We start from the raw sequence: 16,107 nt of genomic DNA, 5'->3' as shown, positions 1-16,107 counted from the left end.
TTTTTTTGCTGATTCATATCACGAGTTTATTTAGTGATTAGACATGAAAATTAATAATATATTATTCGTATACCTAATGCAGATTAGATTGGTTTTATGCCCCAAAATATATGATATGGATCCGCCCAACCTAATACTCCTAACATTGGTTAAATAATACAAAACTACAAACATAAAAAATAAAAGGGGTTTTTTCATTTTTAAATTTTAAAACAGTTTTTTTTTACAGAGTTTTACATGACAAGTTCATATAGCAACTCACGTAAAAATTACAAAAGCAACTCAAACCGTTTAAAGAAAAAAAATTAAAAAATAATATATAAATTAATTTCTCAAAAAGAAGTACTAATTACAACCTCAAAATTACATGACAAAATACTACAGTAATATAACAAAAAAAAATCAAACGATATCATAAAAAGTGGGTTACTTTTAAAGATCAACAATAAATCGTTAAAATTTAAGATGAATTGTTAATGGGTGACTCAATTTTCACACACTTTGATATGGATAAAATAAAAAGTATGATAATGATGCACTACAAAATACCGATTCCAACCCACTCACCATGACAAAATTCCAAATTGTCTACGCGTGCATGTGCTTAGAAGAATATAGATCAATTATCACACCTTTTATTCTTCTATAAAATAAACAAGTATTATCAATTTTAAAGTATATGTTCCATTAATTAAACTAGATTTAAACCCATTATATTATACCACTTCAATCTTCATCTTGTTTTACATTACAACAAACACAAGTGACAAATATTGTATTTTATTTAATAATTTTATTATATTATAAGGCTTTTATCTTATGTTAATATGATCGTACATCATTTCTCACACAAACACATACCATTCAACTCATAAAATACCCTATTCATCATCTCTCGAGTGCAAGAAAATCACAACTCCAAGCAATTAAAATATAAAATTACCATTGTTATTTTTCCAAGTCAGATAATTACTCTATAATAATTGGAGATCATCTAGCAGAGGTTGAAAGAGGAGGAATACTCTGTTCATGCCTGAAGAAATTTTCAGGGTCAAACTTAGTCTTGACGTTGACCAATCTGTTGAAATTATCCTTAAAATACCTATTTCCCCACGAACTGGCCAGTGATGTACTTGTCTGGTTCTTCTTATTCATGATCCCAATATCAAGATCTCTGTAGTTCACATAAGCTTCCCTAGGAAACTTCGAAACATAAGGAGCCATGTACACATAAAGCTTCCTAATCCAATCGATGTGTTTCACAGTGCTCTCCTTCTCTTCATTTTGCCATGTAGAAAGCCACTGGATCATAAAAACGGTACCGTTTCGGTGAGGAAAAGGCGTTTCGGACTCTGAAACTCTGCTCATTTGTCCACCGTATGGGGTCCAAATAGTCAAAGGAGTTTCTTCTTCCAAAAACCTTTTCCACAGACCCTCCAAACCGGATTCGGGTACGGGTTCTTTGACAAAGTCAGATTTGGCTTTGAAGTAATTCTTGAACGTTGATTTTCCTTGGAGAAGAACTTCAGGTTTTGTTCCAGTTGGGAAACTTGCTATGTAAAGAACTGATTCGATCCAACTCATTTGGATACAATCCTTATGAGTCAAACCCAATTCAGGGAAGCTCTGTTCCATGATTTTGAGAAGTCTTTCAGGCTCTCCTAAGAACAAGGCTTGGTAAATGGTCATTATGGTTCTTTCGGTTGTGTTTTTACTGACTGAAGTGGGTTGGGTTATGACTCTAATGAAGAGATCATCATCGAGTTTATCCACCACTTGTTGCCATTTGTAGAGTATTTTAGTGGCTCCTTGTTCCAAAGTTTTAGGAACAGAGAACACTGTTACGGTTTCAGGTACAGGAACAAGCTTAATTTTCCACCAAAGAATGATTCCAAAGCTTCCTCCACCACCTCCTCTAATGGCCCAAAAAAGGTCTTCTCCCATGGCTTCACGGTCAAGAACTTTTCCATGAACATCAACGATCTTGGCGTCGAGCACGTTGTCGACGCCAAGGCCATATTTTCTCATGAGAGAGCCATAGGCACCCCCGGTTATGTGACCACCAACGCCTAAGCTGGTGCACAAACCCGCGGGGAAGCCATGGACTTTGCTCTTTTGAGAGATTCTGTAGTAGACTTCGCCTATTGTAGCCCCAGCTTGAACCCAGGCCGTGTTGTTATCTATGTCAACATCCACGGCCCTGAGGTTCGTGAGGTCCACGACTACGAAAGGGGTCTCAATTTCAGAAACATAAGAGAGACCCTCGTAGTCGTGGCCTCCACTACGAACCCTGAGATGTATTCCAAGCTGTTTGGAGCATATTACGGATGCTTGCACGTGAGAATCATGCAAGGGTGTGAAGATGAACTCGGGTTTGGGAGCTGAGGGGACCAAGTAGCGAAGATTCTGAGCTGAAGATTGGAGAAGAGGAGTGAATGAAGGACTGTTTGGTGTGAAGAAAGCTGCTGAGATTGGAGTGGAGAACTCGGAATTGGTGGAGATACATTTGATGAAGTTGTCTAGATTTGATGATGATGATGATGATGAAAGTGTTTGAAGAAAGATGAGAGGAAAAAGGGTGAGTAGTAGTATTACTACAGGAGGTGATTTTGAAAGAAGCATTGTTAATTGTTTAGCTGAGAAATTAATTGAGGAGTGTTTGGTTTGTGTTGGGATGATTGGTTTTTTATAGTGAATGAATATAAATGGTTTCGTCCCCAACGTAGACTTGAGCTAAGCCAAACGTCATGAGAAGAATAGGGCAGTAAAATTAGAATATTGTTAAGCTTATGAAGCACCCTGTAAATCTAATCCAATTCCCTTTATTTTGCTCATATATAATATTCCCACTAATTATAGGTTTTATATTTTGGGTTTAATCTAATCTTTAATATTCTATTTTAAAACTAATCTAATCCAATTTACCAAATTACAGATTAATTTAGATGGTTATTTTTTTTTTCTTCTAAATTGTAGACTATTAACTAATTGTGTTGTGATACTTTTTTTTTTATGGACTTGCGATACTTTCAATCTTCAATTTATAATTTCAATTTTTATAAAATAAAATTAATAATTAATATTTTATTATATACAAAATAATTTAAAATTTACAGCATTTGTATTTATATTGGATACAAGCGATTAGTTCAAACTTCAAATATTAGTAGTTTTATTGTACCAAAAATATTGATATATTTTATTTGTCAATTGTCTTATAAAAGTTTTATTATAAAAAAATTAAAACTTAAAATTATTATTTTATACATGAATATTTTTTTTACATCCTTTTTATAAAAAGAAGTATGAAACCACTCAATTATACTTATTTATCACCACATATATAAATATTTTTTAAAATTATATTTACATTTATAAAGTTTGAATTAGACTGATTACTTTCAATATTAAATTTAAAAGTGCATCTAAAAATATACAAATGCATCTGTTAACTTTTTCAATCCAAACAAACACACATATAAAAAAAAAAAATACAAATGTATGGATTTGATTGAATTAAATCATGCCAAATGGATTGTTAAATCTTAAAGATGACCAAAGGAGAGGTGAACCATATTATTGTTCAATTTTAAATCCCATTCGTTTAGTTTAATAAGTAATCTTGAAGAGTGTTATTATTAATTTATTATATGAGAATATATATAATACTTGACATTAAGTGTGAAATAGCTACACAACACTCTTTAATTACTTAATTGACACTATGGTGTGATGTAGCAATGTTGGGCTCATTAAGTTAGGGTGGTGAGTTGTGATGTTAATAATAATAATCAATAAATGAAGTTGGTGGGTTGTGATCTTTTCTGTTTCGTACCGTGATTGATGATACGACATAGATAGATGCCTAGTTATATAACTCCAATTCAGTCCTTTTATATAATTGAACTTAATTGATTACTATCTTTCTTTTTTAATGGAAGAAATGAATATTTTGAAAGATAATTAGAATTTTTATCATGAATTTATGTATATTAAATTATATCTCAAAAATGTGTAAGTGGTTATTTATTTATTTATTTATTTAAATTATTAAGATGGCTGGATTCAAGAAATTATGCCTAATATTGTTCAATTTTACTAACGAAATGATTATCTACGTATTAAATTATGTTACCTGAACTTTGATATCTACCAAATCATGTTCCTAATCTTTGATATGTATTAAACTGTATCACGTGAACTTGCATCCACGCTATGTTAGATTTTTTATTTGGGTTTACATTAAATTATTTTGGTTTTATTAAAACTTAGGTTGATTGGATAGTTCTTTAGCTCATATTGTTGGTGATCAATAGTTAATGGACTTAGCATCTATGTGTAAAGTCTAAGTGAAGCAGAAGTGTGGACTATTCTAGCTAATTAAAGCCTTTGATGAGCAGGTCCAGTCCAACTAGGATTAGCTAAGTCTCCCAAACTCTATAAATACATATTGTCTTATCACAATTATATACTTTTGATAATCAGATAAATAAACTGTTTCTGATTGAGAGACTAGGGAGGAATACTTATTTGATATGTATTACACTATCAAATTGCCATAATTAGTATATATTAATCAAGTATGCATATACCTAATTATTATATATTGTTATCATGTTCTATATTATATACAAATAGATTTTGATTTATTGTTAATTTATCTAACATGCCATGCTTCTGTTGGTAAAGTTAGACAAAAATTATTGAATCCAATAATCTCAATAATTCAAGGAAGATTTTCAGCGGTTTTAAAAGTTTAGAGAACATGATTTTATACATATCAAAGTTTAGTAGGACAAAAATCCTAATTAACCTATTTTAAATATATATAAAAAGAAAAATATCAAATCATATAAAAATTATACTGTATACATATATTAGTTTTAAATATAATATAGTTTGTGAGTTACAAGTCTCTTTATTAATTCCTTTTTAAGCAATACAATAAGCTCATTTTCACTTCCTTTGACATAATTTTTTGACAAAATTATATACTACTAAAAGAATAAAAATATAACTAAATATGCATTGAAAATTTTAGTTTTTGTTATTTGCTTTATAAATATATTATCTGTCATTAATGAAAGCTATCTCCAACTATTTTTGCATTAGTGAAAATTATTTTAAATTAAACTCTTCTAAACACAGCTTAAACGTAAGAAGTAAAATCTAACTTGGACTAGATTTTTAGGAAGGAAAATAAAAATCCCTTTGAAATGCCAATTTTTATTAAAAATGAGTACTTTTGAAAATGTTTTTATTTATATTTATATTAAAGGAGGTGAGCATTTGATCTTTTCTAATATTCTAGAAGTTGGATGTATATGAACACATAAATTGAAGCATTTCGGTTATTTAAGGTGAGAACGTGATCGTGACCGATGTAGTGATGAATGGAGATTTTTTCTAGTTCTAAAATGATATGATGAATTATTGAACAAGGCAACCAAAATAAATTGTCTAGAGTTTATTGGAAAAATAATAAGTAACTAAAAGAAGAATCATAATTGATGAGAGACTGATCATCTCAGTTCAATTATTTACAAAACTCTACATTTTGTACTTTGAAATTCAGTTTTGCTTTCAAGTATTTAGGTGAAATATACAAAAAAGAAAATAACATAATGAATTGATTATTAAGTCTTTTAACTTCTTCTGATTATTAAAAAAAAAGTGTTTTAACTTCCACAGAATATCATTGTCGGAGGAGAAAAATAATTATATAGAAAATAATTATAAATTTTACACTTTAATTTGATCAAAATATACGTGATTATTGTTATTATATACGAGTAATGTTTAACATTTTTTATAATTATCGTTTCACAATTAGTTCATAATATTGTTTAAAATTATTTTTTTAAATTATATAGAACTGATATTTAATTACATCAATAATAATATGATACTGAAGAGACTCCTAGACACTAAAATACTTTTTAACAATCACTGCCACTAAAGTTTTAATTAATTAAAACAACATTTTATTATACATCTACTAGTTACTCCAAGCCCTCAAACTATTCTCATTGTCATCTGGTTTGCCAAACGAAAGATACAAAATCAGCTCTATTGTGGTTAATAAATGAATATGAGATAAGAATTTATGAAAAAGTATTATTAATGTCTAGCACTTTTCTTATTGGTACAACACTATTTTTTTGAGGAAAAATGGTAACTTTATTAATAAGAAGATTCAACCATTACAATAGAAAGAAAATCAACAGGAATATTATCCTTGCTAAAAATACGATCTGAATACAAACAAGAGCTACGAGCAAGACAATGTGCAGCTTTGTTTACAGAACGTTTAACAAAATTAATTGTGACTAACGGCAAATCGGCCATAAGAGAACGACAAGCCGCCACTTGAAGACCAAAAGGAGAAGGAATGTTCATCATACTTTGGATTGCCTGAACAACAACCAAGGAATCGGTTTCAATCACAACCGATCCCCATTGTTTCCTCTTTATCCAACTCAAAGCCTCCTTAACTCCTACCAATTCGGCCATAGCCAAATCCACACACCCCTCACGCAAAATCGTGAAGCCTTCAATGAATCGACCCTGATGATCCCGGGCCACCCCTGCCGCTCCGAATCGACTATCACTTGCAAAGATTGCACCATCGACATTAACCTTAATCTTTCCCATAACCGGTTTCACCCAATGCTCTAAGTCCATTCTTGAACCCGTAGGAACAAATAAAGACCCCATTCTCTTTTGTTGAGCACTTCTCCATTGATTAAGGACTACTCTTGCCAATAGAATAACCTCCGCTGCTGACATTGATTTGTCCCGCCAAACCACCTCATTTCGGGCAAACCAAATGGCCCAAAGAACCATGAGCAATTCTTCCTGGGCCGTGGTTGAGTGATGTAACAGAATGTGGCTAAACCAATCCCAAAAAGACTCTATAGGCGTGTGACTCCAATTTATAACCGAAAGATGCCAACAAGACCTTGCAAAAGAGCATTGCACCAACAAATGGAAAATAGTCTCAGGCGCCTAGTTACACATAGGACAGATTTGGTGTAGAGGAATATGTTTGGTAGTAAGTTGAACCTTAGTAGCCAAACAGCCAGATAAAGCACGCCATATGAGTTGGTGCACTTTGGGGGGGGACATGAAGCTTCCATGCAATCTTCCATATCTTAATCTCAAAATCACTAGTATTAGTGATCTCCGAATGGTGCAACAACCGATATGCCTCCCTCACAGTATAGAATCCATGAAGATCCTTATGCCATTACCAAGTGTCTATGGGAGTTTCCTGATCAATGTTGGTTCTAAGTATAATCTCCTTATCGCGATCATTGAAAATATCCGAGACAACCTCTAGATCCCAAGCCTGTTCTCCTACCACCATGAGATTATTAACCGTCCATGTCTCCATACCATTAGCAAAAGAAGTAATCCACGGTTGCGAGTCATCAGCGAGCCACGGATCAAATTAAACACTAACGTGCGTACCTGGACCAACCACCCGACGGGCTCCCTCTTTAATCAAAGCTTGCGTTTCAAAAATACTCTTCCATATGAAGCTAGGATTCTGTCCAAGAGAAGCACTCAAAAAAGAACCCTGAGGATAATATCTGGCCTTATAAACCCGACTAACAAGAGAAAGATCATTTGCAATTAACCTCCAAGCTTATTTTCCCAACATGGCTAAGTTGAAATCCCTTAGATGTCGAAAGCCAAGCCCCCCATGATGCTTATGGCGGCACAACTTCCTCCAACTCACCCAACTTACCCCACGGTTTTGATTAGGTCCCGAACTCCACCAATATTTGCCCATCATACCCTCTAGCTTATTACAAGTTTCCACCGGTAGCAAGAAAACAGACATAGCATAGGTAGGAAGAGCTTGCGCCACTGTTTTGATCAACACCTCTTTTCCCGCTTTTGAGGGCAACCGACCTTCCCAACTCTGAATTCTTTTCTGCATCTTGTCCTTCAAAAAACCCAGAATAGCATTCTTATTGCGACCCATAACACAAGGAAGGCCAAGATACAAACTATTTTCAGGAGCTTCATTCATTCGAAGAAGATGACACATTTGTTGCCTAGAGGCCGAAGTGGTATTGAGGCTAAAAAAGATGGTAGACTTTGAGTAATTGACACACTGACCAGAGGCTTGTTCAAATAGTTGAAGAAGAAGAAGGACACTGTTGGGTTTTATGCCCTAAATAAAACTCTGTTTCAATGTAATCCAGATTATTCTATATCAATAAAGTAACAGAAGTAATTTTTCATTCACTTGTGTATGTTTTGGTTCACTTAATCAATTGCTTGTCTATTTGATTTATAAATTCATCCAAACCCTTTTCACATACTTGAACATGTTTATTGTGTTGTCAACACAGTGGAAAATAAACATGACTATGTGAATAAAGTATTCCTAGATTTATCAGAACACTGGGTTTCACTGATATGACAATCTACAACAGAGTTTACTTACATTTGGAGAAATGTTATGTTCTTTCCAGAACATAGGTTAAAGTAAAGCTCAGGTTGGATGCATGGAGTATGCATTGGAATGGACCGATATTGAACTTTGAATTAGATTTTGAAACTTACCGTAAACATCTATTCAATTCAATATCATAAGTTGATCCTAGATCACATGATCTAAATCCTGATATGGTTAGGCTTAATTTCAAGAGTGTTATTCGTGTTCTTTGATTTGTTAGTTAAGCCTAAAACTTTAGTCTGGGCAATACATACATTTTGGGAACACGGTAGTGCGATTGAGTGGGAGCGCTAACATAAATATGGAATCTATAGCTTTTATCTGGCGAATAGTAAGCAAAGGGTGATTTCCTTCGAGCTTAACCAAACGAGATAAATGATTGAGTACTCATTTCACTTAGTTGAAATATCATTTATACAGGGTTAAGTGTTTTAAGGATAAAATACATTGTAGGGTGTTACGGTAATTTAAGTCCCTTTACAGTGTAGATCATCCATATAGAGTATCATTGATCACATTAGGATTATAACAATGGATAACTAATAATGTGTCTATATGGTGGAACATATAGAGAATTCTATATACTGAGATTGCAATTCTGAGTTCTATGTGTGGATTCAACGAAGAATTAATAAGTCAGTGAATTTAAGTGGTAAATTCTAGATCTGCTTATTGGAAGCTCGGATATATAGACCCATGGTCCCCTCACTAGTTGAGATGATATTACTTGTAGGACTCATTTAATTGATTTTAATTAATCAATTAAAAATTCTCAAGATAGACTTGTGAGTTTGAGAATTTAGCACTTATTAAGGGCAAAACAGTAATTAGAGATTTTGAAGGGCATATTTATTAATTAGGAAACTTTAATTAGTTTCATTATTAATAAAATAAATGATAATATATTATTTGATAATTATTTTAATTATTAAATAATTAGATTTATCATTAATATGGTTGAACAATGGAATTGGCAATTTTTCACAAAAAAGGGAAACTATCAAGTGTAGGAAAAGGAAAGTTGGAAAAGAGGCAAGCCTTGTTTCCACATTGCCTAGGCCGACCCCTTTACCTTCCTTTTCCCTTTGATTTTCTCAGTTCAAAATGTCAATCATAGCCCTTGGTGGTCTTCTATAAATAGAAGGCAAAGGCTTCAGAGTTTACAAGATCTGTACAACCTTTTCACAGCATTATTCTGAAAGAATTTTCTCTCAGAAAATTCTCTCTGAGCCGCCACCCTCTCTCTCTCTATTCCTTCACTGTTTCGAAATGTATGAGTGCTAGAGTAGTGCCCACACACATCAAGTAATACCTCAATCATAGTGAGGAAGGCTGTGTAGATTTCAGAGACAACAAAGAAGGACTTTCGGGCTCAGATCTTGATTATACTCTGCTACAGAAAGGAATCAAGGGTTAGAGATCTCAGTGGGAGGAGACATATATATTCCGCTGCAATCACTGTAAGATTTCTGATACTCTTATGTGTTTAATTTCATATCGTTTTAGAAGTTCATATTTAGGTTGTTAAATCAACATACTTGTGAGTAGATCTAAGTTCCTGGTAAAATAACTTCCAACAACTGGCACCAGAGCCATGGTAATTGATTTGCTTGCAAGAAATTTGGACTTAAAACGATTTGCTTGTTTTTTGGATGGTATCATGTTGCTTTGAGTGTCATATTGATGTTTGAATGTTGTTTGTGAATTCTGGGAAAAATGGTTACTGTTTTTATTCTGTAATTATTTTTGTTGGATAGTTTGGAAAATTCTAAGCAATTTACTTTTTTACAGAACTCGATTTCGATTTAATTTGAATTAGTTATGAATTTTTGAAAATTGGAAAAATCGGGGTGACGAGCAACATGATCACGCGCGCGGAATGGCTGCTTGCAGCCTCCCTGCGCCGTGATCTCTCGGTCATGCACCCAGATCCGCGCGCGGATGGCCATGCACAGCATGCCATCCGTACAGTTCATCCAATTTTCCAATTTTTTTCGATTTTTCATGCTATTTCATGGAATTAAATTCTGATTTTTTGTGTAGTTTTGTATATTGATTTTTGTTTTTCAAATTTCAAATCTAATTATCAGAAATAAATTAATTTTAATTTTTAAAATTAATTTTAGATATTAGTGTAATTTGATTTTGAAAATAGGAAAAAATCAAGTTTTGCTTACCTTTTTCTTATTTCCTTTAAAATTTGATTATTTTATTTTTTTAAGGTCAGATATTAATTTTTTTTTTTTGGTAACTTGACCTTAATTAAAATAAGATCACAATAATCATGATAATTTTAAAAGAGGAAATAAGGTATTTTTGTTAACTTTTAAATCTTGTTATTTTTTAATTAAATTAAATTGTAAAACAAGAAAAGGGTATGTATTTACCATTTTTTATTTTATTATTTAATTTATTAAATAACATGAAATTTAAAAGGAAAGTTAGCAATTTATTTTGAAATGACATTTAGGTTACCCAAAACCTAATTTTTCAAAATAGTAGGTTTAATTTTATTTTATTTTTCGAAATAAATGATTAAAATTAAATAAATCCTACATCCAACTATCCAAATCTAACCTTGTTGCAGGAGTATTTGTTTTAGATTGTTTGTAAGTTTTCTAAAACCTATTATTGCTTGATCTAAATTGCCTTGGTTAACTTGATGATAGATCAGATGATCTAGTTTTAACCAAAGGTTCAATTGACGATAGATCAAGTAAATAATTTGTAACAGGTAATTTTTACAAACTTCTTTCATCTGTGTATGACCTAGCAACATGATAGGATCCATCCAAATGTGTATGCCTGTGTGAGCCTATATGTTTAATTTCTATTATAGATACATATATGTGGTTGTTGCTAAATAAAATATCATAACTGATAGATTTTATTTAGGCTCATTTAGTTGTGAGCCTATTCAATTAATAACAGTTATTCATTGTAAGGTTAAATTCCTCTCTTTTGGGCCTTGTGTGAGAGTTGGGAGCCTTAGAAGTGGGTGCGACATACTGGACCCAGCCCCCCCTCACATGAACAACCCCAATTGTGAAGGCCCATTTGCCTGATTTGGATAACTGTGCTAGGTTAATTATATTAGTTTGACCTAATAAAAGATTGATTAGCAACATAATTAATTTCATTGTTCCTTGAAATTAATTTAAGAAAAACATAGTTTGAATAGTCATATTCTGGAAAGCTATATGTATTTTTCTTGTTTTTAATTAAATATGGAATTATAACCATATAAATTCTTTCTGAATCTTAATTTTATAATTTCATTAAATATTCCTATTTAAGTTGAGATTTAGTTAAATCCATCAAATCAACTTAGATTTGAATATTTTTGAATTTCCTATTATAAATTAAGTTGAGGAATTTTGGCAATTAGTTATTAAGATTCTTTAGATATTTTTTAAGTTGATATTTTCTAAATATGAGAACTTAAAATGGAATATCTTCTAAATTAAGTGGTTACTACTTAATTGGTAATATTTAATTAAGTCATTGTTTGAAGAATATTTTAAGTTGGGTATTTAGATTTTCTAAACAACTTAAATAAGATATTTTTCAGAATTATTCCAATTTTGAAATTTAATTAAAGTTTTTACTTTAATTTGTAATATTTCATTATTGAGATATGGAATATAAATGATTAAACAAAATACATGTTTAAATAATGAGCTTTAATCAAAGAGAAATTCGATCTCCATTGTTGGTTTTACATAGCTGTTGTTTTAGTGAGTAATCCTCCCTAATGGAGGAACGTTCATTAGCAAGTTAGCGCCGTTTAATCTCGAAAGATAAGTATTCTTATAGGTTTATTTATATGGTTCATGACCACCCTAATGGTGGCGACTATGTAAGACTTATAAGAATGCGAAACAATGGTAGAAGTGTTGGAAATTATTTTACCAGGATCTTAGATCTACTCAGAAGTATGTTTATTAACATCCTAAATATGAACTTTCTAAAACGATAAATTAAACACATATAAAGTTTAGGAAACCTTACATTGGGTGCAGCGGAATATAATGACTCCTTCCGTTCAGATATCTAGCCCTTGATTCCTTTACGTAGCGAGCATTATCAATATCTGAACCTGGATCTCTTTCTCTGAATCTTTGATGCTGAAACTCCTTTGCTGATGATCTTTCTTCACGATCTTCCTCACTATGATTGAGGTATCACTTGATGTGTGTGGGCACTACTCATACACTAAGGATTTCGAAATTATCAAGGAAGAAGAGAGAGAGTGGTCAGCTAAAGATAAGGAGAGAGAAGGCTCAGTTTTTCTGAATAGAAAAAGTCAGAAGAAAAGTGTAATTTTTCTGAAGCCTTCACTATCTATTTATAGCATTCCACTAGGGTTAGATTTGAATTATATGGCATTAAAATAATGAAAAAATCAATTTAAAATGCTACAATAGGTGGCCGGCCATGCCTTTAATGGATTGGGCCTTGGGCTTTGCAATTTTGCAATTTTAACACCTTTTGTATCTGATTTTCTCAAAAATGCAAATTTCCTAATTCAATCATTTAAATGCCAATTCTAACTATTTAATAACTATAAATAATTATTAAATAATATTGTCATTTATCATATTTATTAATTGAACCATACAAAGTATCATAATTAACAAATATGCCCCTATAAACTCTTTCTTTACAATTTCGCCCTTACTTAGTGAAAAATTCACAAATAGACATAGTCTAATTTGAGAATTATAATTGATTAATCAAAACCAATTACATGAGTCTTACAAACAATATTATCTCAACTAGTGGGGGGACCATGGGTCTATATAACCGAGCTTCCAATAAGTAGATCAAGAATTTAGCACTAAAATTCACTAACTTATTAATTCTTCGTTGAATCCACGCATAGAACTTAGAATTGCACTCTCAGTATATAGAATGCTCTATATGTTCCACCATATAGACACATCATTAGTTATCCATTGTTATAATCCTAATGTGATCAATGATCCTCTATATGAATGATCTACACTGTAAAGGGATTAAATTACCGTTACACCCTACAATGTATTTATTCCTTAAAACACTTGACCCTGTATAAATGATATTTCAGCTTATGTGAAATGAGTACTCCACCATTTATATTCGTTTGGTCAAGCTCGAAGGAGATCATCCTTTGCTTACTATTCGCCAGATAGAAGCTATAGATTCCATGTTTATGATAGCGCTCCCACTCAATTGCACTACCGTGTTCCCAAAAAGTACGTATCACCCTGACCAAAAGGTAGGCTTAACTAACAATTCAAGGAACACGAATAGCCTTTCAAGAATGAGCCTAATCGTAACAGGATTAAGATCATTTGATCTAGGATCAACTAGGCGATATTGACTTGAATAGATGTTACGGTAAGTTTAATAAATCTAAGTCAAAGTTCAATATCGGTCCCTTCCGATGCATACTCCATGCATCCAACCTGAGCTTTACTTTAACCAATGTTCTGGAAAGAACATAGCACTTCTCCAAATGCAAGTAAACTCTTGTTGTAGATTATCATATCAGTAAAACCCTGTGTCTGATAAATCTAGGAAACTTTATTCACATAGTCATGTTTACTTTCCAATGTGTTGACGGCACAATAAACAGGATCAAGTATGTGAAAAGGGTTTCAGATGAATTTATACATTATGTACATATAATCATGAAATAAATCATGTGAACCATGCAACATTAAATGTTATTTCTGATCTATATTAATAAGTAAATCTGATTATATTGAAATGAGTTTTATTTAGGGCATAGAACCCAACAAACTCCCACTTGCACTAATATAAAACAAAAAGTGCGTTTCAAATAATCTCAACACCTTGATATACAAATCAAGTGTAGTAGTAGTAAACTCCTCGTAATAGGATCTGAAAGGTTGAATTAACCACAACCTTTTCTCCATCATTACTGTTCCTTTAATCACAAAATCATTGATAATGTGAAATTCCTCTCTATATGTCTACTCTCTTGGGATACTGGATTCTATACCTTTGGCTACTACTTTTGGTTAATCAGGAAATTAACACTAGTAGTTTAAGGCAATTTGGAATGGTGCCAAAGATGTATAGAACTTTCCTTAGACTGAATAAGTACCTTTCCTGCAGCTTTAACATTCAGTCCCTCTCTGGTAGACCTAGAGACTTCAGATAGGTTTTTACACTTCTCCAAAATCACTATTCCACCCCCAGAGTAATCACCATCTTATCAGAAAGATTTTCTAGCACAAAGGCAAATTTCGAAATTGATATGGTGTAGTCTAAGAGTTTTAAACACACCCTTATAGACTAACATATAGTTCCTCTTCTTAATCTTAGAATTTACTTGATTGTCTTCCAATGTTCTTCTCCTGGATTAATCTGATACCTACTCATTACTCCCACTCAACAGCAGGTGTCTGGTCTAAGGCATACAAAAGCATATCTAAGACCTCTCACTGTTGATGTAAGAAATTCTTTCATGGCTTTATCTTTTCTGGAATAGTTGAAACTTTTCCTTAGATAAAATCTATGCCTAAGAAGTTGTGAAGCTTCTATAGATTGCCATTAGAAAGAAAATGCTTCAGCATCTTAGTAAAGTAAGTTGCTTGCATTAGAGTAAGTAATTACCAGGTATACCATAAGCCATAGGTTTAGATAAACTCAAACCTATAATACTAGGAACAGGAAGTTTTGTTAAGTCCATTGAATGGACTTATAAACGAAAATTTCCTTTTATGTCCTTGTAATAGAAAACTTTAAGTTACTCCATGTGAATGGATTAAACCATAGTTCTATTGGCTTTCTTCTTAGTTTCTTATCTTGACAATCCATTACTTGTTTAAACTCACAATGGATTTTAATCACTAGTATCTCCCAAGTCATAAGAAGGTGAGTTCCTAGAAACTCTCCCACTACGACAAGGTACCGTGAATTATGTCGAAGAAAACTAAATGGTATTAACCTCTTTGGTTGTGACAAGACAACAGAGGCAGTGGGATCATCATATATTATATATAAGATGATAGAACACTTTTGGAATCAAGAATTAAATATCTCCTTTATTTGCTACTTGTTTTTCAGACTTAGTCATTTTCTTAGAAAAGTAGTATTTGTTTGAACAAACACTTTCTTATCTATTGACAATGGGATGGTCCACCCCTAATCACTTAGAATAGCTAACAAACCATGGTTAACAGTTCTAGCTTTTCTTAAGATTTTGATTAGGTCATCCATGAATCTAGTAATGATTTACATTAAGTAGACAACCATTACATCATTCTGAAATTGTATTACCATAGAAGGATTTAGGCAACGACTAGTAACTAATCATCAACATGCAACTCGAAATATTTGGGGAGGTAAGTTTGGATATAATTCAAAAATCAATTTAATGATCTTTGAACTGCATATCTACTAACTATTTCTCCACCCCTATCAGTTCGCAAGATCTTTAACCACTGACCTTAATGGTTTTAACCATTGCTAGAAATTAATGAAAATTTTCAAACATTTCAAATTTCTTTGCTAAAAGGTATAATCTAGAGTGATCGTTTTAAGAATACAACGAAAAACTCATATCCACCCCTGAATGTACATCCATCTGCGAATGAGATGAACTACTTTCAGTGGATATA

The 16,107-nt window shown here is 32.2% G+C and overlaps 1 protein-coding gene across 1 annotated transcript; it reads right to left on the bottom strand.

Annotated features, from left to right (window-relative positions):
* Positions 1-764: 764 nt before the first annotated feature.
* On the bottom strand, positions 765-2,900 carry LOC115697475 (monolignol oxidoreductase AtBBE-like 15). The gene has a single exon (XM_030624497.2). It carries the CDS (start codon positions 2,620-2,622, stop codon positions 991-993), a length of 1,632 nt encoding a protein of 543 aa, XP_030480357.1. The 5' UTR covers positions 2,623-2,900; the 3' UTR covers positions 765-990.
* Between the last annotated feature and the right edge of the window lie 13,207 nt (positions 2,901-16,107).

The sequence above is a fragment of the Cannabis sativa genome, chromosome 7 (assembly GCF_029168945.1).
Source record: "Cannabis sativa cultivar Pink pepper isolate KNU-18-1 chromosome 7, ASM2916894v1, whole genome shotgun sequence".
NCBI lineage: Eukaryota > Viridiplantae > Streptophyta > Magnoliopsida > Rosales > Cannabaceae > Cannabis > Cannabis sativa.
The sequence above is the reverse complement of the archived record's forward strand: the minus strand, read 5'-3'. Positions and strand labels throughout refer to the sequence as shown.